The sequence below is a fragment of the Canis lupus genome, chromosome 38 (assembly GCF_011100685.1).
Source record: "Canis lupus familiaris isolate Mischka breed German Shepherd chromosome 38, alternate assembly UU_Cfam_GSD_1.0, whole genome shotgun sequence".
Taxonomy (NCBI): domain Eukaryota; kingdom Metazoa; phylum Chordata; class Mammalia; order Carnivora; family Canidae; genus Canis; species Canis lupus.
In genome coordinates, this window is record NC_049259.1 from 1,286,213 (window position 1) to 1,304,797 (window position 18,585).

At 55.5% G+C, this 18,585-nt stretch overlaps 1 protein-coding gene across 3 annotated transcripts; it reads left to right on the forward strand.

Annotated features, from left to right (window-relative positions):
* Window positions 1-8: 8 nt before the first annotated feature.
* On the forward strand, window positions 9-18,566 carry SOX13 (SRY-box transcription factor 13). Of its 3 annotated transcripts, XM_038585977.1 has the most exons (14): window positions 9-341; window positions 6,419-6,617; window positions 7,732-7,843; window positions 8,132-8,218; window positions 9,404-9,576; window positions 9,896-9,964; window positions 10,329-10,443; window positions 12,837-12,922; window positions 13,132-13,294; window positions 13,675-13,784; window positions 13,956-14,052; window positions 14,298-14,441; window positions 15,657-15,873; window positions 16,800-17,076. In XM_038585977.1, the coding sequence occupies exons 1-14, from the start codon at window positions 334-336 to the stop codon at window positions 17,074-17,076; spliced, it is 1,857 nt and encodes a 618-aa protein (XP_038441905.1). In that variant the 5' UTR covers window positions 9-333. The 3 variants fall into 3 exon arrangements, with proteins under 3 accessions (XP_038441905.1, XP_038441903.1, XP_038441904.1); XM_038585975.1 differs by lacking the exon at window positions 9-341 and having other exon boundaries at window positions 16,800-18,566; XM_038585976.1 differs by lacking the exon at window positions 9-341 and having other exon boundaries at window positions 10,332-10,443; window positions 16,800-18,566.
* Window positions 18,567-18,585: the final 19 nt, after the last annotated feature.

The window sequence follows — 18,585 nt, forward strand, 5'->3', positions numbered from 1 at the left end:
TGATTGGGAGAGGAAGCGGCTGGTGATTTGTTTTGGGTAGAAAAGGGCTCTCCTGCGCGTGCGCCTGTGGGTGGGGGTCGGAGGGCCCAGGAGAGGGTTGGTGTGGGGAGAGAAGGGAGAGGACCAGCGCCTGCTAGCAGCTTTGTCCCGTAAGAGCTGTGTTCTGAGCCACTGGCCCCTTGGAGCGCAGGTGCTTCTCTATGCCTTGTGCTGGGCACTGGGTTCAGGGGCCCAGGGTCTCTCCGCCACCATCAGCTCCCAGACTCAAGACTGCCCCATCAGGGAGGAGGATGGCCTGAACCGTCTCCCCGCAGAGGCCTTCGCCTCTTTCGGATGCTCAGGTGAGATAAGGCCAAGAAGGAAGGCAGTGGAGGGCCTGGGGAGTGGGTGGCCTAGAAGGGAAGGGTGGGCAGAGCAGGGCTGCTGATCTGTATCCCAGCTGGTTCTGTGTCCCTGTTCTCTGCCTCTAGCCCGGAAACAGTATTGCTGAAACAAGCCACGTGACTTGGTCCTCGCTGGGCCTCAGTTCTCCATTTATAAAATAGGAGTAAGGCTGGGCAAGAGGGAGGAGACCAGGTTCCCAGGAGCAGTTCCACCCAGCTGGGAGGCTGACCGTAGTGTCCTCTGGGCTTGTGGCTTCTAACCAGGAGGGGGGCAGCCCGGTAGTTCAACAGCTCCTGTGCATCGAGGGTCCTCTGGCTTCTAGACCTCTGGAGAGAGGAGCAGGTGTGGCTGCTGACCTCAAAACCTCCTGAGAAATCTTGTGGGTAATGGAAGCATGGAGTGTGTTTTTTGAGAAAGTTAGGATAAAGGAATTGGAGGGGTTGTTTTGGTTTCTGGAAAAGAAGAGACTTCAGGGAAGACTCCAATAGGGTCCAAAAGGTGTGGGAAGTGTTTACCTGTCGCAAGGTAAACACAAAGGGACGCTGGGGGGTGGGGGTGGGGGGAGGCTGGTGAGCCCTGTACTGCAGAGCGCAGCTTCTGCATAATAACACAGTGGGTCTGACTGATGATGGTTCAACTTATGGTTTTTTCAACTTTATGATGGTCAGAAAGCGATATGCTCTCCGTGGAAACCGTACTTTTGAGTTTTGATCTTTTCCCAGGCTGGCCGTTAAGCCGTCTCATGCTTCTTCGTGACGCTGGGTGGCAGCGGCAGCGCTCCCGGGCCTCCAGGAGATGCCCTTACAACGACTCTGTGCCTGTTGCTTTTCATTTTCAGTACAGTTTTCAGTAAATTACGTGAGATATTCAAAACCTGATGATACAATAGGCTTTGTTTAGGTGATTTTTGCCCAACTGCAGGCTCGTGTAAGTGTTCACGTTTAAGGTGGGCTAGGTTAAGCCCATGATGTTGGTCGTGATTAGCTGGAGTAAATGCATGTTTGATTTAATGATATTTTCAACTCTCAGTGGGTTTATTGGGACATATCCCCCTCATAAGTTGGAAAATTTGTGGTAGCTGCTGCTCATTATGTGTCCAGGTCTGCCTTGTGCTGTTTTGCTGAACTGTTATACTCTGTGATTATTGTATGACTATTTGTTGAGCACCTACTCTGCTCCAGGCACTCTGCTAGACTCTAGGGCTATAATGATGAGCAAACCCAGCTATGTTTCCACAGTGCCCTGGGGTGGGGGTGTTGGGTGGGTTCTCAGGCTGCTGGGCGAGGCGGAAATAAAGTGTCTAAAGGGATATTTAACAACTGTGATAAGTCCCCCAATGGCCAAGTTTAGAGAGAGTGTCCTAAGAATGTAAAACAGGCACATATTATAAAGTCTGAAGTGTTTTTTTTTTTTTTTTTAATTTTTTTTTTCATTTATTTATGATAGTCACACAGAGAGACAGAGAGGGGCAGAGACACAGGCAGAGGGAGAAGCAGGCTCCATGCACCGGGAGCCCGACGTGGGATTCGATCCCGGGTCTCCAGGATCGCGCCCTGGGCCAAAGGCAGGCGCTAAACCGCTGCGCCACCCAGGGATCCCTGAAGTGTTTTTTTTTAATTTTTATTTATTTATGATAGTCACACACAGAGAGAGAGAGGCAGAGACATAGGCAGAAGGAGAAGCAGGCTCCATGCACCGGGAGCCCGACGTGGGATTCGATCCTGGGTCTCCAGGATCGCGCCCTGGGCCAAAGGCAGGCGCCAAACCGCTGCGCCACCCAGGGATCCCTAAAGTCTGAAGTGTTAATGGAATGCTCACCCCTTCATATTGGGTCTTATTTTACTGAGGAGGAAATTAGTTCAGATAGGTTAAGTCACTTGCTCAAGATTGTACAGCAATTGATTGGGCAGGGTTGGCTTTCAAATGTACCCAGGTCTGTCCGACGCCTGGCAACTTTCCTCTCAACCACCTGACTCTAGGAGCATCCTGGGCTATATGACCACTTAAATGGGTACCCTCTATTACTTGATCTTCACGGGCCCTGTAAGACAGGGATTCCTTTTTTTTTTTTTTTTTTTTTTTAAGATTTATTTATTTATGGTAGACATAGAGAGAGGCAGAGACAAAAGAGGAGGGAGAAGCAGGCTCCAGGCCGGGAGCCCGAGGCGGGACTCGATCCCGGGACTCCAGGATCACGCCGTGGGCCAAAGGCAGGCGCCAAACCACTGAGCCACCCAGGGATCCCCAAGACAGGGATTCTTATACCCATTGTACAAATGAGATAAGCTGAGTTAACTAACTTGCCTAAGGCCACAAGAGTCAGCTGGTGGCAGAGCAGGAATTTGAAACCTGGTTGAGGAACCCGAAAGCCTGTACTGTTGACCACCCCCATCCCCCGGGTACCCTTGTCTTACAGACAAGAGCCTGCAGAGATGAAGCTGCCTGTGCAGGGACCACCTGTCAGCTCCATACTCCCCACCTGGTTCTCCTTTCTGTCCTCATTTAGATTATCACATGCAGCTTTTGCTCTGCACTCTGAGAAAAAAGAGCGGATGGTTAGGGTCCAGAGCTTGGCACTTGACCCTCTTCAGAGGGACTCTCATCTCTGTGGGCAGGGGAATGGCTTGCTCTTTGAGCAGGTTGTGCTCCCAGAACTCGAGAGGGAAGGAAGGAGGTGCCCAAGGACCCTCTCCCCGCAAACTGCGTGGTACCTGAGAGGAACCCACCAGGTCTGGGCTGTTGCTTCTCCATCAACAAATGGGTCCTAAGGGACCAACCAAGAGCCAGTGCCCACAGTTGAGGCAGACGCCTGTGGAAGTGGAAGGGGCAAGATCTGTCTGGGTAGGCAAGATCTGGCAGGGTGTCTGGTGGGCAGCACACGCTGGTGAAGACACAGACACCTCCAAGCCAGCTTGGCTGGCCACTAGGAGTCCTTTGCTTTGTTGGGGGTGGGGGTGCGCAGGGGCTGTGCCAGGGCCTGGGAGGAGTGATTGGGAGCCCCAGGGGGCAAGCTTCCCAATATATACAGGTAATTAAGTGTGGGTAAAAGGCCATCAGAGCTCAAAGGGAGATAGATGTCCTAGTGCGGCCCTTTCCAACAGAAACACAACGTGAGCCTCATGCATGATGTTAAGTTCCCCCGTAACCAGATTAAGAGGTGTAAAAAGAAACAAGTGAAAACAGTATTTTATTTAACTCCATGTATCCAAAACATCACTGCAGCATCTAATCCATAACCATTTATCCACGAGCTAGGTCCCATTCTGGCGCTCACCCTCAGCCTTGGAACCGGGGTGCCCTTGATACTTGCATTTGCAGGGGAACTGGCCGCGTGTGGTGCGTGGCCAGGTCGTGGGCCGTCGTGGGCCGTCGTGGGCCATGTGCTCCCAGTGAGTTAGGCTGTGGATCGCCTCTGCCTTCACCCTTAGCCCCGGGGTAGGGGGGTGCAGGTGCAGAGCTGGTCGGGCCTGGCCCTTGGGGGAGCCCCGTTCCGCCAACCCAGGGGAAAGGCTCAGAGGTCGGGGCCAGGATGGAGGGGAGAAGCCCCTCGACCCGAGTGGGCAGCGCAGAGGCGACCTGGTGGCCTGCCCAGGCCCGGCGGAGCTGTGGGTGTGGGACGAGGTGGCGCAGAGCGGTCGGGGATCACGAGCCCACAGGCCCGCATTGTCCGCCTGTCACACTTCCTTTGGCTTTATTGCCTTTGTCCAACACCCTATTGTCTGGTTTCCTTTTGTCCCCTTTTCAGCCGAGCTGCCTTTTATTTTCCAGCCAGCCTGGTTGTTTTCATTTCTTTTGTCTGAAGTTCCTGAGAGGAAGGTTTTATTTTCAGCGGTTTGATTAATTCACAGCTTGAGCCCCGGGTTTGTTTGTTATGTAATTGCTGCCCTCAGCTTTGGGATAATACCCCCTCCCCGCCCCCTGCCCCCTGCGCCCCTCCTGCCCGGGCCTGCGTGGCCGCGCCTCCCTGTGCCCGGATGGGCCCAGCCGCTGGCTTCCTGGACGCGGTCCAGGCCCCCTGCATGGTGATGGGGGACCCGGGGGCTGGACCCCGAGCCCTGGGGCCAGCCCATCCAGGGTCGTGTCTGTCCTGCCATGTGCGGTCCCGGGTCCCCCCTGCCCCCGGGTCCCCTGCCCTTTGAAAGTGGCAGGAGAAGTCTGCTCTGGTCTAGATGGCATCAAATCAAACGCACTTTATTCAACTATAATGTCTGTTCAGTTCGACATGAACACATCGCCTCACTCCTAGGTTATGAGAAACATTTTGTTGTACAGAGTTGACACAGTATTACACCTGCAATTCAGTTTTTTTTTTTTAAAGATTTTATTTATTCATGAGAGAGAGAGAGAGAGAGAGGCAGAGACACAGGCAGAGGGAGAAGCAGGCTCCATGCAGGGAGCCCGACGTGGGACTCGATCCTGAGACTCCAGGATCACACCCTGGGCTGAAGGCAGGCGCTAAACCGCTGAGCCACCGGAGCTGCCCTGCAATTCAGTTTTAAGGGATGTTTTACTATATCTGATTTTTTGGCCTTACATTTCCCTCTTAAAAATATAATGCCCGTGCAGATATATCAAAATGTGTACTCATCAGTGCTTCTCAAACTAGTGTGTATCAGAATTACCTATGGGGTTTGTTAAAATAGATTCCTGCTCCACCCACAGAGTATCTGAGGTGAGGGTGATGCGTGACTGACCCCCATGCTTAGACTGTGGGTCCCTTTTAGGGAATGCATTTTAGCCAGCAGTGGTTTAACAAGAGTGCGTACTAGTGCCGCACACTGTTGAAAACAAATTTCAGCAATCCCTAGACCTCACGAATGCCCATTTTACAGATGAGGAAACATGTGTGGAGAGGCTCAGTAACTCACCCAAGGTTATATAGCGGGTGCAGGACCTATAGATACCTGAAAACCACCGCTGGGTGTCCCCACTGGTCTTGTCACAGTGGCTTTGGATGGGGAGCAGGTGAGCTGTGGGCCTTTGCTGCTTTGGCTTTGAGCCTGCCTGACATGACCATCAGCACTCGGTCTCCAGGATCCTTCAATTGCTCAGCTCCTCCAGGTGTCCCAGGCAGTGGTGACAGGGGAGGAGGCAGTGATGGGAGCAGTGGGTGCAGAGTCTGCATCCCCTGGGGATTGCAAATTCCTACAGGGGCCAATGAGAGAGTCTAAATGAGAGATTCTAGCTACCTAGAGGAAAATATTTTTCTTCAAGCCCTACATCTCTCAGCCTGGTATTTATTTTCCCACTTCTGGTAGATAAGGGGATATAAATAACAATTTGCTTTTATCTTGTCTCTAGGAGAAAAACAAAAGAATAAATGTCTATTCGGGTCGTTGACCCTTGATTCCCCTTTTGGGGGGCAGTAGGAAGTGGTAGGGACTAAGGAAAACTGGCCTGTCCATAAGGAGTCCCGGCTCCTTAATTCCAGCCAGTTGTCCCAGATCAACTTCAAGAGAAGTTCAAATCCAGATTAGATTACGAGATGTCTCATGATTTTAAAATTTTGTTAGCTAATTACAAATATATATAATTTTGACTTTACTGGGCTCAGAAACTGCCAGTTGACCATCTCTGCCCTCCTTGGGTGGACCATTTAGCCAACCAGCCCTACATTGCAATAGGAAGGGCCTGCTGATGGTCGGGCCCAATTGGCTGTGGACCTTCCTCTTTATTTAAGATTTTATTTATTAGAGAGAGAGAGAGAGAATGAGCAGTGGGGAGGGGGAAAGGGAGAAGCAAACTCCCTGCTGAGCAAGGAGCTGGACCCTGGGCTGGATCCCAGGACCCTAGGACCCCGGGATCATGACCTGAGCTGAAGGCAGATGCTTAACTGCCTGAGCCACCCAGGTGCCCCTAGACCTTCCTACTTAAGGGAAAAAAAAAAAAAAAAAAAAGAATGCAGGACAGAAGAATCTTTTCTGATTTTTTTTTTTTTTTTCCACTGTGGGTTCCCAATGGAAGTTTGCATTGTTGTGAGGGTGGAGATTCTGTGTCCATCATCGGTTTCACTCTACTCGTCCTCCTCCCCCAGGATGTCCATGAGGAGCCCTGGCTCTGCCCTGCTGGCCCCAGATGGCGTTGGCACCATGGTGAACTGCACTGTCAAGTCAGAAGGGAAGAAGGAGCCCTGCCATGAGGCCCTCCAGGGCTCAGCCGCTGGAGCTGAACCCCAGCTCGGAGACCCAGCCCGGGCTCCCCAGGATGGCGCTGACCCCCAAGCTCCAGCCCAGGTGCCCAGCACTTTCCCCGGGGCTCCTGGGTCAGTGTCCCCACTTTGCCTCCATAGCCTACACCCACATGCCATCCCAGCCTCTCCTTGAGGATCCTAGCTGGGCAGACAGACAGGAGGCAGAAACCTTGGTTTCTAGGGCAAGATTTGGGGGCGGGGCTGCCAACCTTAGGCCGACTATCTGAGCACTGTATGGTCTCACTCCCGCGCTTGCTCGCCTGATAACTGCTCACCCATGTGTGACCGGGCCTACTTCAGAGGACTAGCTGGAGAGACAGGATACATCTGCTCAAAGTTGAACTCCTGTAGGATTGGAGAAAATCAGCCTTATTACCTGAGGCTGAGATAAATTGATGCTAAAGATCATGCAATCCCTCACCCTTAAAACGAAGGAGTTCTGAATGAACGACACAAGCCATAAGGATTCTTGTAGTTCTTAAAAACCCTGATTCCATGCAAGAGATGTTAAAAGGAGACTGTGTAATTAAAAGCCAAGTGAATGAAAACGAGACCTGGAAGGGTCTGTGGGAGGTGTTAGGGGTTTGGGGTAGTGATGGGGAAGACTTCCTGGAGGATAAGGCCTCAAGGTAGGTCTTAAAGAATGGAGAGGACTCAGGTGATGAGGGGTGGGGTGTTGTCCTAAGGAGCGGTGAGGTGGGGGGGTCCTAGGTGTCATACCCACTTGCTGCCAGTGTGGCTGGGTGCATGGGAGTAATTGTTAATAGCTCACATGCCGCCTGACCCTACAGCAGTGAACCTCATTCACGTGCATTAACTTCTTTGGTCCCAGCAACAATCCCGACAGGAGAGGCATTAATATTTCCATTTTCAGAAGAGGGAAGTAAGTCAGGTTCAGAGAAGTTCAGAGTCTTTTAGGTGATCAAGGGCCTCATGAGTCACTGAGCCAGGCCTGAAATCCAGGTTTCTTGTCTGCAAACCTTTTGTGCTTTTGCTATATCCAGCAAAGTCAGAACAAAAGTTGGGAAGGTGGGGAGGGAGGGGCCTACCCTGGAGGGTGTGGGGGGTGCCTGGGGCACATCCCCAGGCTACTCGTTTCCCTCTGTGGTCTGCTCTCTTCTCTTGAGGGTGACAGTGACATCCAGTGTGTATTATAGGACTGCAGCTCCCCAGAGAGCAATGGGTCCCCGGAACCCAAGAGACCGGGGGGTTCTGAGGCTGCTTCTGGAAGCCAGGAGAAGCTAGACTTCAACCAAAATTTAAAAGAAGGTAAGATGTCTTGGGGTGTCTGGGTGGCTCAGTCAGTTAAGCGCCTGCCTTCAGCTCAGGTCATAATCTTGGGGGTCGTGAGATCAGGCCCCACATCGGGTTCCTTGCTCGGTAGGGAGCCTGCTTCTCCCTCTCCCTCTGCCCCTCACCCTGCTTGTGCTTGTTCTCTCCCCCGCTCCTTCTCAAATCTTGGAAAAAAATTAAAAATAACATAAGATGTCTGCCCTGGTGGGTGTAGGGCGGGAGGTGCTGGGACTGCTGCTCCTTCATCGCTTTGGCATCTTCCAGTTGTGCCTGCCATCGAGAAGCTGCTGTCCAGTGACTGGAAGGAGAGGTTTCTGGGAAGGAGTTCTGTGGAAGCCAAAGATGTCAAAGGTGAAGGCCCATGTGGGTAGGCAGGGGAGGATAGGATGTCTGAACCCCATTCCCTTCTCCCAGCCTGGCCATGCAGTCTGGGTCTCTAGGGCAATTTTGGAGGCTGTTGGTCCCCTTCTACCTGGCCTGTGCCCCTCTGGCTCCACCCGGCCCTGGGGGGTCAGTACCACCCCTCACCTGGCAACTGAGCATTCTGTGTGGCTCATTCTCATGCAGGAGAGACCTGGTAGAATCATGTTCCATGAGTATGGATTTGGACTCTTCCCGGGGACCCTTGAGACCTCAGGCTTGTCACTGCCACTTCCCAGATCTAACTGGATCTAACTATATCAAATGAGCTGGATGTGCTCTTTTGGTGCTGAAAATTAATTCTAGGCCACCAGGACCCCACTAATGAATTTAAGAGCTGCTGTCTGGTTCCTGAGAGTGCCCATTTTTCCATTGTGGTTGGTCGCACCCACAAGGGGAGCTTTAAAACTGTACCAGTGCCCAGGTTCCCCTCCACCTGCTGAGTGAGAACTCCGGGGTGGGGGTGGGGTGGGGTGGCCTAGTGTGTGTATTTTTTGAAGGCTCCTGGAGGGATTGAGGTAAGTGGTCTGCAGCCTGGCCCAGTTGCATCCAACATGAGCTCAGCTAGAGGGCAGGGAAGTGCTGGGTGAGGACCATGTGCCAGATCCTGGACTCCACTTTGCCATTATCTTACCCTCACAGCACCCCTGTGAACTGAGCGTTCTTAGGCTCATCTATAGAGTAAAAAAACCGAAGTGCAGAGCAGCCGGTTACTTACCTGACAGCTCCCGGAGAGGATGGGCTGAAGTGGGAATTTGAACCCAGATCTGTCTCGCTCTGGTCCCTTCTATGGGATAGTTATCCATGCTCACCCTGCAGCTCGGGGCGCTTGAGGACACCCGACACTGAGCTGTTACACGGTTGGCATTTCCAGGGGCTGGAAGTGGTGGCTGCCGGGGCAGAGCTTCTAGGGCAGCTACTTGTCGGACAGCAAGCCGGCCCCCTCCAGGGCAAGGATCATGTCTCCACCCTCTCTGTTCCCTCTGCCTCTAACGGGGTGAGGGGGTGGGTGTCTGGGAAGTAGCAGTTGTTCAACAAACACCTGATGGGTGGGTGGGGGGGTGGAGGGACAGAAACCCAACAATTCTCACCAGTGGCTGTTTCACCATGGAGCAGGGACCCAGGAGAGCCTGGCAGAGAAGGAGCTCCAGCTGCTGGTCATGATCCACCAACTGTCCACGCTGCGGGATCAGCTCCTGACCGCGCACTCAGAGCAGAAGAACATGGCCGCAATGCTGTTTGAGAAGCAGCAACAGCAGATGGAGCTGGCCCGCCAGCAGCAGGAGCAGGTAGGCCCAGCGTGCTGTCTGGCTGTCCTGCTGTGGGAGGAGGGACTCGTCAGGGCCTAGAGGGGAGCGCTTAGGGGGCAGGCCTGGCTATGTGGGCCGAGGCTGGGGGCAGGTCATGGAGGGGCTGCTGGGCTCTGCACTAACTCCAGCCATGGCCTCTGACGGAGGAGGGAGCCCCCTGCAAAGGGAGGGTGCATTCTGAGGGTGGACGGTCCCGCTGCTCCCCCGCCCCGGCCGGCGTTCACTGATGGGAGGGCAGGGTGCGGCGGGGGCCGTGCACAGGCTAATGCCCATGCCCCCTGCTTTTTCCTGCGGCCAGATCGCCAAACAGCAACAGCAGCTGATTCAGCAGCAACATAAGATCAACCTCCTCCAGCAGCAGATCCAGGTACAAAGGAGGGTGGCCAGGGGCCGAGGAGGTGATGCCAGCCTGGACATGCCAGGGAAAGGGAGGGATGGATGCAGATTAAGCAGAATCACTTGGCCGTGGCCCTGAGGTGGTGGTGGGGACGACTCATTCCTGCTTGACCCTTGTACCTCCATCTTCCTCTGTTTGAAGGGAGGAGCCAGAGTATCTTCACCCCCAGCTGGGGCCGAGAGCAAGGAGAGGCAGGTGATGTGGGGTCAGATGGAGCCTCTCAAAGAGTAGCCTCACGCCAGTGTCTGTTCTTTCGTGTCTGGGTCCGTGCTGTGTGGCCTGGGCTGCGCTGTGTGGGTCCCCAGGGACTCACACAGGGTTTCTCTGCTCTTAGCAGGTCAACATGCCTTATGTCATGATCCCAGCCTTCCCTCCGAGCCACCAGCCTCTGCCTGTCACCCCTGATTCCCAGCTGGCCTTGCCTATCCAGCCCATCCCCTGTAAACCAGGTGAGTGCGGGTTGGGGGCGCAGCCACAAGTGAGGCTGTTCTGAGGCCCAGGAAGGAGCCTGGGACACACTCACGCAGTCTTTTGCCATGTGGCCTTTCCGGCCCTTGCTTTTGGATCTGTCCAGTGGAAGAAGGAACCCTTTTTTTCTGAACTTCACTGGGAGAATGAAAAGCAAAGGCACTTGAAAACCATGAAGTACTTTTTCCAGATGTAAGTGGATTTGGCCAATCCAGATCCAGTGTCCCAGCTCTGGTACCTTTGCTGGACCAGAAAAGTCAGATCTTGGACATTAGCTGAGGTTTGATGCGTTTCCCAAACTCACACTTTGTCCTACCCCAGCCGTGCCCATTCTGCCCGGCCACTGAAATTCAGTGAACACAGACTGAGCACCAGCCACCTTTCAGATGCTGTGTTGTCAGGTGGCCACGGGGGTGGGGAGTGGGGAGCAGAGGGAGATAAACATGAACTTTGAGCTCCAAGGAATTTACGGTCTGGGGAGGGAGACAGGATGACATTAACTAGGGGATCTGGGAAGGCTTTCTGAGGAGGTCAGAAATTAGCTGGGTCCCAGAAAGTGGACTGCAGGAGTGAAGCTGGGAGCTGAGGGTTGGAGGGCAATGGAGTCAGAGGCCCTGAAGCCTGAGGCCAGAAGCTGTAGGGTTTTGGAATTGAGGGGAGAGCTTGATGGGGGTGATGGGACAGGGTGGCGAAGGAATTTGTTTTGTAGGACGCAGGCATGCCTGCATGAATGAACGGAGGGTGTGTTGTCATAACGACTAGGTGATTGGGAACAGAGAGGGTCGGTGGGGAGGGTACTGGCCAGAGCGTGGACCGGTAGGGGGACTGCTGGGGTGGTTCCAGGGACAGAATGACAGCTTGCACTGGGCAGAGGTGATGGATGGGACAGAGGCAGAGATGGGATTCATAGGCCACAATCATGGGTTCCTTGTGAAAGGTCATGGGACAGGGCAGGGATATTGCCCATGGTTGCCCCAGGGACTGGGGCTGGTTTTAGGTGGAGCCCCTCTGGTCTGCCCCTCCTATGTGGTGCGCGGGAGCTGGCAGATGAGTTCCTGTGGGCCTGGCGCCAAGGCTGTGGGCTCCGGGCACAGTTCCGGGGGTCAGCAGCACCGACTGTCTTCCTGCCTGTGTCTACACCGGGCACTCTGGGCTGGGGACTCCATGAGGAGTCCACAAAGGACTGACACAGTGAGGCTCTACCCTCGAGGAAGTTTCCGACGGAGGAGGTAGGGCGAGCAGGCCAGCAGCACAAACCCATTGCAACTCTAGGTGACTAGAGCTGCCAGAGTGAGGAGGGCAGGGCCTGGGGGGTTGGAGTACGTCTGACCCCATGCTTTCTGGACAAGGGAGGCAGGAAATGAACTGTGGGAAGCCCTGAATTGGCCAGACTGCCACCTGGTTTGTGGGCTCCAGAATCCTAATAAGCAGGGTGCTCATGGGCTTCCAGATGACCCTTCCCCAAGCTGAGTGCATGATGCCTTTGCTTAGTTCATGAGCCCTAGACATGCCCTGTTGCCTACAGCGTGAAGTCCACAAGATCCCAGCGTTGCCCATCACAGGCTGGGCTCCCTTCCCACACCTCGGCTCTCACCTGCTGCTTCCCCTCCACCTTCCTGCCAGCAGCCACTAGCCCACCTCTCACCGCTCCCCCCAAGAACCCTGCTCCAGCCATGCCAACTGGAACAAAGTTCTCTGGTGTGCTCCCCATGCGGCCTGTGTCCCTACCGGCCACGTGGTCAGTGATTTGTATCTACGGCTTATCTCTCCACCTGAACTGTCCACTCTTTGATGCTGGGCTGGGTTGCAGGTGAGTGGGCTAGGCCAGGTAGAATGGAAAGGGTGCCAGGTAAAGAGGAAAGGATGGACTGTGGAGTCTAGAGACTTGGGTTCCCACGTCCGGGTTCCCATTTCTGAGCTATGTGGGCACCCATTGTTCATCTCCCGGTCTCAGTTTCTCTGTAAAATGGGATGCTGTACTGAGCACCTGGTCTGTGCCACACACTAGGGAGATACTGCATGAGACAGGCCCATACATGGGGAGCAGCTTTCGTACCCCGCACGTGGTAGGTACGAAACATAAGTCTGAGTAGAGTGAGCAGATGGTAACAGTCTCATTTCACCGTTTGGTTGGAACCTGTGGCTCAGTGGGTTGGGAAGGGCAGTGAAGGGTGAAGCTGCGGATCAGTGGGCAACGCAGCAGGGGATGAGGCCACTGGAGGCCTTCAGCATCTAGGGCCAGGGAAAGCCTTGGCTGGAAGCAGACCTGGCCAGCTGGGAGCCCCTGCCCCCTGGTGCTGCGGGACGTCATCAAGCAGGCTGTCTGCTGTTCTGTGCTCATCCAGGACTTTTCTCCTTGCTGCCTTTTCCATAGTGGAGTACCCCCTGCCGCTGCTGCACAGCCCCCCTGCCCCTGTGGTGAAGAGGCCCGGGGCCATGGCTGCACACCCCCCTCTGCAGGTACTGCCCCACCTGCCAGCCGGGGGCTGCCAGCCCAGGGGGTGGTGGGACCCCTGCTCTGGTCCACCTGTCCCTGCTGTCTCCTCATCTGTTCCCAGTAGGCTTGTCTTCCTCTCTGTTAGCACGGGTCCCCTCTGTCCCTCCGTGGCGGGGAGGGGCGTCACCTTTGGTGTCTGTCTCTTGGCCTCTGATCTCTGGGTCTCCCTCAGGAGCCCTCCCAGCCTCTGAACCTCACGGCCAAGCCCAAGGCCCCGGAGCTGCCCAATGCCTCCAGCTCCCCCAGCCTGAAGATGAATAACTGTGGAACCCGCCCCCCCAGCCACGGGGCCCCCACGCGGGACCTGCAGGCCAGCCCGCCCAGCCTGCCCCTAGGTAAGCTTTCTGCCAGGAGGGCATCCTAGGATGTTCAGCAGGTCTTTCCCTTCTGTGGGTTTACGGTTCTGTAAGACAAGGGCTGAGACCCGCTTTGAGTTTCCACACTTCGAGTCTCAGAATATTCCCCCACCTCCTCTCCCCTGACCAGAGCTGACGGCACCCCCACATCAGGGACCCTGCCGCTTCAGGGAGCCCATCCTCCATTCTAGTCTGTTGGCCACTGAGTGACGCCAAGCGAGCAGCGGCCCCTTGGGGATGTGCCTCGCAGCCGCCTGGAGGGGCGGGAGGGGAAGCCAACCCAGGTGAAGGACTCTCGGGGTGGCTTGGTGTGAACCGGATTGACCCCCTCTGCTACCTCTTCCCCCCTTCTCCCATAGGCTTCCTTGGCGAAGGGGATGCTGTCACCAAAGCAATTCAGGATGCTCGGCAGCTGCTGCATGGCCACGGCGGCGCTTTAGAGAGCTCCCCCAACGCCCCCTTCCGCAAGGTACGGTCCCCACTCCCTGGCACCGGTCCCCACTCCCTGGCACCGGGGCACAGGGACCCGCTGGGGCAGCTGGGGTGGGGGAAGACTCAGTCTGAGGCCAGCAGAGGGAGGGGTGAGGGAGGGGAATGGGGCGTTGCAGAGGAGCCGACAGACTTCCTCCCTCAACCCCAGGACCTCATCAGCCTGGACACGTCCCCGGCCAAGGAGCGGCTGGAGGAGGGTTGTGTGCATCCCCTCGAAGAAGCCATGTTGGGCTGCGACATGGATGGTGAGCGCCCTGGGTGCTGGGCTGGTGGCCAGAAGGGCCCGCCTCTGCCTCCCACAGGGGCCAGGGTGGGCCAGCTTGTGCCTGTCCCAGATGTGTCTCTGGGTCCTGGGCTGGGCCTCTGCTGAGGGCTCCGGATGGTGTCCGAGCGGCTGTGGGTGCCTCGCCATCGCCCCCTCGTGGTCGAGTAGCGGATGGACCGTCGGCCCTGGAGGCCTCTCCTTCCTGACCCCACCCTTGTCCCCCAGGCTCCCGCCACTTCCCGGAGTCCCGCAACAGCAGCCACATCAAGAGGCCCATGAATGCCTTCATGGTGTGGGCCAAGGACGAGCGAAGGAAGATCCTCCAGGCTTTCCCAGACATGCACAACTCTAGCATCAGCAAGATCCTTGGTAAGGGCCAGTGGGTGGGGTCTCCGGGGGGCTTTCAGGGCTCCAGGAGCCATGCTAGGAGGACCTGGTTGCAGGAGATAGCTGCCTCCTTGCTGGGTGACAGTCCAGTCCCCAGCATCCTGAGCTTCAGAGGAGTCAGGTGGGGTGCGGGTCAGGGAGGATGTGTGGAGGCTAGGTTCTGGGGTCTTGGATTGTTGTAGGGCTCCTCACACCTGCACCCGAGAACTCAGGGATGTGGGCGTGTGCGTGTGTACAGGTGTGAGCACACATTCCTTAGTCCCTGACCTATTCCACTGTTTGCCCAGATCCTTGGAACTCTGGCTCTGGCAGGAAACAGGAACAGCTGTTCTTCAGCTATCATTGGAAAGTTTTTTTTTTTTTTAATTTTTTTAATTTTTATTTATGATAGTCACAGAGAGAGAGAGAGAGAGAGAGAGAGAGAGAGAGAGAGAGGCAGAGACACAGGCAGAGGGAGAAGCAGGCTCCATGCACTGGGAGCCCGATGTGGGATTCGATCCCGGATCTCCAGGATCGCGCCCTGGGCCGAAGGCAGGCGCCAAACCGCTGCGCCACCCAGGGATCCCCATTGGGAAGTTTATACAAATTTTATTTAATCTCTATACCCGACATAGGGCTCAGACTCCCAAACAAGAGTCCGATGCTCTTCTGACTGAGCCAGCCATTGCCCCAGTAGAAAGTTTTTTTTGTGTTTTGTTTTGTTTTTTAGAAAGGTTTTTATTTTTTTTGAAATAAATCATAGGTCCTGATTGAAGGCCAAGGAGGGACATAGGGCAGGTCGGTGTGGCTAGAAGTTGGCAGTTGTCCTTAGACTGAGGATCCTCTGTGTCTTGTCAATGGTCTCAGTTGACAAGGTATTTTGTCCTAAGTAGGGGGACCTGTCTGTTGTTGGGGGCCTGGGGTTGACTGTTCTTTTGTTTATGCAAATCATGCTGACCAGAGGCCTTTCAGAAGTTGCTGGGTAGTTTGGGATTTGGTTGCTCTTTGTACAGACGCCCAAATAAACGCCAGCTTCATTCATCCATTTGCTTAGCTGACATCCAAAGGGCACCCAGTTTGGGTCCGGTCCTCACTACATCTTGCGCATGTACCACCTTGTTGACTCACCTGGGGATCAAAATCTTGGGGCCTGCAGGGGGCTGGGAGCGGGGTTGGCAGGGCCTGGCACTGAATGCCTGCCCCTGGGGGTTGGGCCAGGCTCCCGCTGGAAGTCCATGACCAACCAGGAGAAGCAGCCCTACTACGAGGAGCAGGCGAGGCTGAGCCGGCAGCATCTGGAGAAGTATCCCGACTATAAGTACAAGCCGAGGCCCAAGCGCACCTGCATTGTGGAAGGCAAGCGGCTGCGGGTGGGCGAGTACAAAGCCCTGATGAGGACCCGGCGCCAGGATGCCCGCCAGAGCTATGTGACCCCGTGAGTAGGGCCTGAGGCGGCTGAGACCGTGTGTGTGAACTGTGCTGCTCACGTAGCTCTTGGGAGAGGCTGCTGTGCATGGTGAACCTTTGTGTGTGCCTCCGGGTTGCCGTCTGGCTGGGAGCACGTACGTGTGTGGGCATTCCTGGGTACCTAAAAATGAAGGTGCTTATGGGGGGGGATTCCTGGCTTGACCTGGTGGATTCTTTTATTTTTTTTAAAGGTTTTATTTATTTATTCATGAGAGAGAGAGAGAGAAGCAGAGACACAGGCAGAGGGAGAAGCAGGCCCCATATAGGGAGCCTGACGCGGGACTCAATCCCGGGATCACGCCCTGGGCCAAAGGCAGGGGCCAAACTGCTGAGCCACCCAGGGGTCCCCTGGTGGATTCTTTGAAACAGGAAAGCCCCTGGGCCATTTAAATCCATCAGGTAGGGATCCCTGGGTGGCGCAGTGGTTTAGCGCCTGCCTTTGGCCCAGGGCGCGATCCTGGAGACCCGGGATCGAATCCCACGTCAGGCTCCCGGTGCATGGAGCCTGCTTCTCCCTCTGCCTGTGTCTCTGCCTCTCTCTCTCTCTCTCTCTCTCTGTGACTATCATAAATAAATAAAAATTTAAAAAAAAAAAAAAAAAAAAAAAAATCCATCAGGTAACTTCCAAACACTGGACTCACACATGATCCTCCAGGAGTATCTGTTGAACACACACATGGCCCCCGTGTTGTGCAGAGCCAGCGGACAAGGAATGTGGCCATCAGCAGGCAGGCCAGGGAGGGGACAGCGTGTGTGCCCCAGAGCCAGAAGTGTTGTGGTGGCACGGGGGAGCACGCCCTAAAGTGGCTTGGATGTGCGGTGGGCAGAGGAAGCTATATTGGGGTGCAGAGTGACGGTCCATCTGTAACTCTGTGCCTCTTCTCTGCCCCATAGCCCACAGGCTGGCCAGCTGCAAATGAGCTCCTCTGACGTCCTGTACCCTCGGGTGGCAGGCATGCCCCTGGCTCAGCCCCTGGTGGAGCACTACGTGCCCCGGAGCCTGGACCCCAACATGCCTGTCATCGTCAACACTTGTAGCCTCAGGGAGGAGGGGGAGGCCACAGAAGATAGGCACTCGGTGGCGGAGGGCGAGCTGTACCGCTACAGCGAGGACGAGGACTCAGAGGGCGAGGAGAAGAGCGACGGGGAGCTGGTGGTGCTCACGGACTGAGCCTAGCTGGGTGGGCCCAGCCTCCTTCCCGGGAAGACCCGGCCCTGAGCCGATGGGCGCAGCCAGCCGGCCTGGACTATGTTGGTACTTGGACTTGGGCATGCCCGGGAGAGGGGCACAGCTGTGTACTTGTAGATACCCTCCTGAGGGGGGATGCCCCCCAGCCCCGTGGCCACCCCCAGGGAGCTGCGGGCCTAGCTGGGCAGGACTTGTAGAGTGGTCCGGGCTGAGCGCCTTGGCCCTTGGGGCTCCTGGCCAGCAGACACTGTGTGACCTCCCCCTCCTGCAAGTCTGCTCACCCCGGGGATGTGGCAGCTCCAGACCTGTCCCCCTGGGGCCACATGCTTTGTTCTCATTCTTGTCCTGGCTGGACCAACCTCTGTAGGACCAACGCCCACCCCCTCCCAGATCGCTCCTCTATCACAGGATCACCTTGTACTCTGTGCAGAACGGTCTGGCCGTCCCTCGCTGTCTTCATCTTCTGCCAAGCCTGCTGTGCCTCTGGCTGCTGTGTGTAGGTGTGTGCACGCGGATAGGTATGTGTACGCACATGCACACGTCTGTTTCCATCTGTTCATTCGTTGCACAAGATATTTATTGAGCGCCTGCTGTGTGCCAGGCACTGTTGCTACGTTCCCATGGGTGTGTCTCTTGAGGCCACTCTTGCTTCTCTGGGGGCCTCGTTCAGTGCTTCATCGTCCCAAATTGCTACCTCTGTCAGTCTGGGTGTCTCAGGTTCTGTGTGTCCTCGTGTGTTTCTGTCCTTGTTTCTCTGTGGGGTGTTCTTCTATCGCCCTTTTTCGGTGTCTTCCTCTGCCCTTTGGACACCGCTGGACCATCTGAGTTTCTAGAAGGCCCCTGCGCCCACCAGCTGCCCTGACGTCCCCTGCCCATTCCTTTACTCCCTCCCTGATGCTCTCTCCCCTGTCGGCCTGTTCCCATAGAGCCACTTTTAGCTCTGAGCAATATGGAATGTGCTCAGCTTCCTAGGGGCTCTGTCTTGGGCCCCAGGCCCTGGGCCCAACCTGTGTGCCAGGAGCTGGGGACCGGAGGATTGATGGTGCCTGCCTTCCTGGCAATGACAGAAGCCCTGGAGGGCCAGGGCTTCCCCCCACCTCCACCCCCCACGCACCCCGGGGAATCTGTCTCAGCCCCTGCTCCCGTGGACAAGTTATTTCCCTAAGAAATCCCACTGGCACCTGACTCCAAAGATCCAGAACAGCCCTTGCAAACCCCACAGGGGCAGATGTGGCATCTGTGCCTACCCCCCACCCCCCAAAATCTTCTCTCCTTCCTCTGTACCCTCCCTCCCCCATTCCCTCAACCCCAACTTCTCTCCAGGCTGTTTTTTTTTATGACTGTAAACATAGATAGTGCTTTATTTTGTTAATAATAAGATAATGATGAGTAACTTAACCAGCACCTTTCTCCTGTTTACACTTAGGGAATTTTTTTGTTTTCTGTTGGCATAATAAAGACCGACCATTTCAGAATCTGGTCCTCGAGGGG

Coding starts and splice junctions, on each gene's coding strand:
- SOX13 (XM_038585977.1), top strand. Junction 7,844..8,131: donor CAACCAAAATTTAAAAGAAG/GTAAGATGTCTT, acceptor GGCATCTTCCAG/TTGTGCCTGCCATCGAGAAG. Junction 14,442..15,656: donor TAGCATCAGCAAGATCCTTG/GTAAGGGCCAGT, acceptor GGGTTGGGCCAG/GCTCCCGCTGGAAGTCCATG.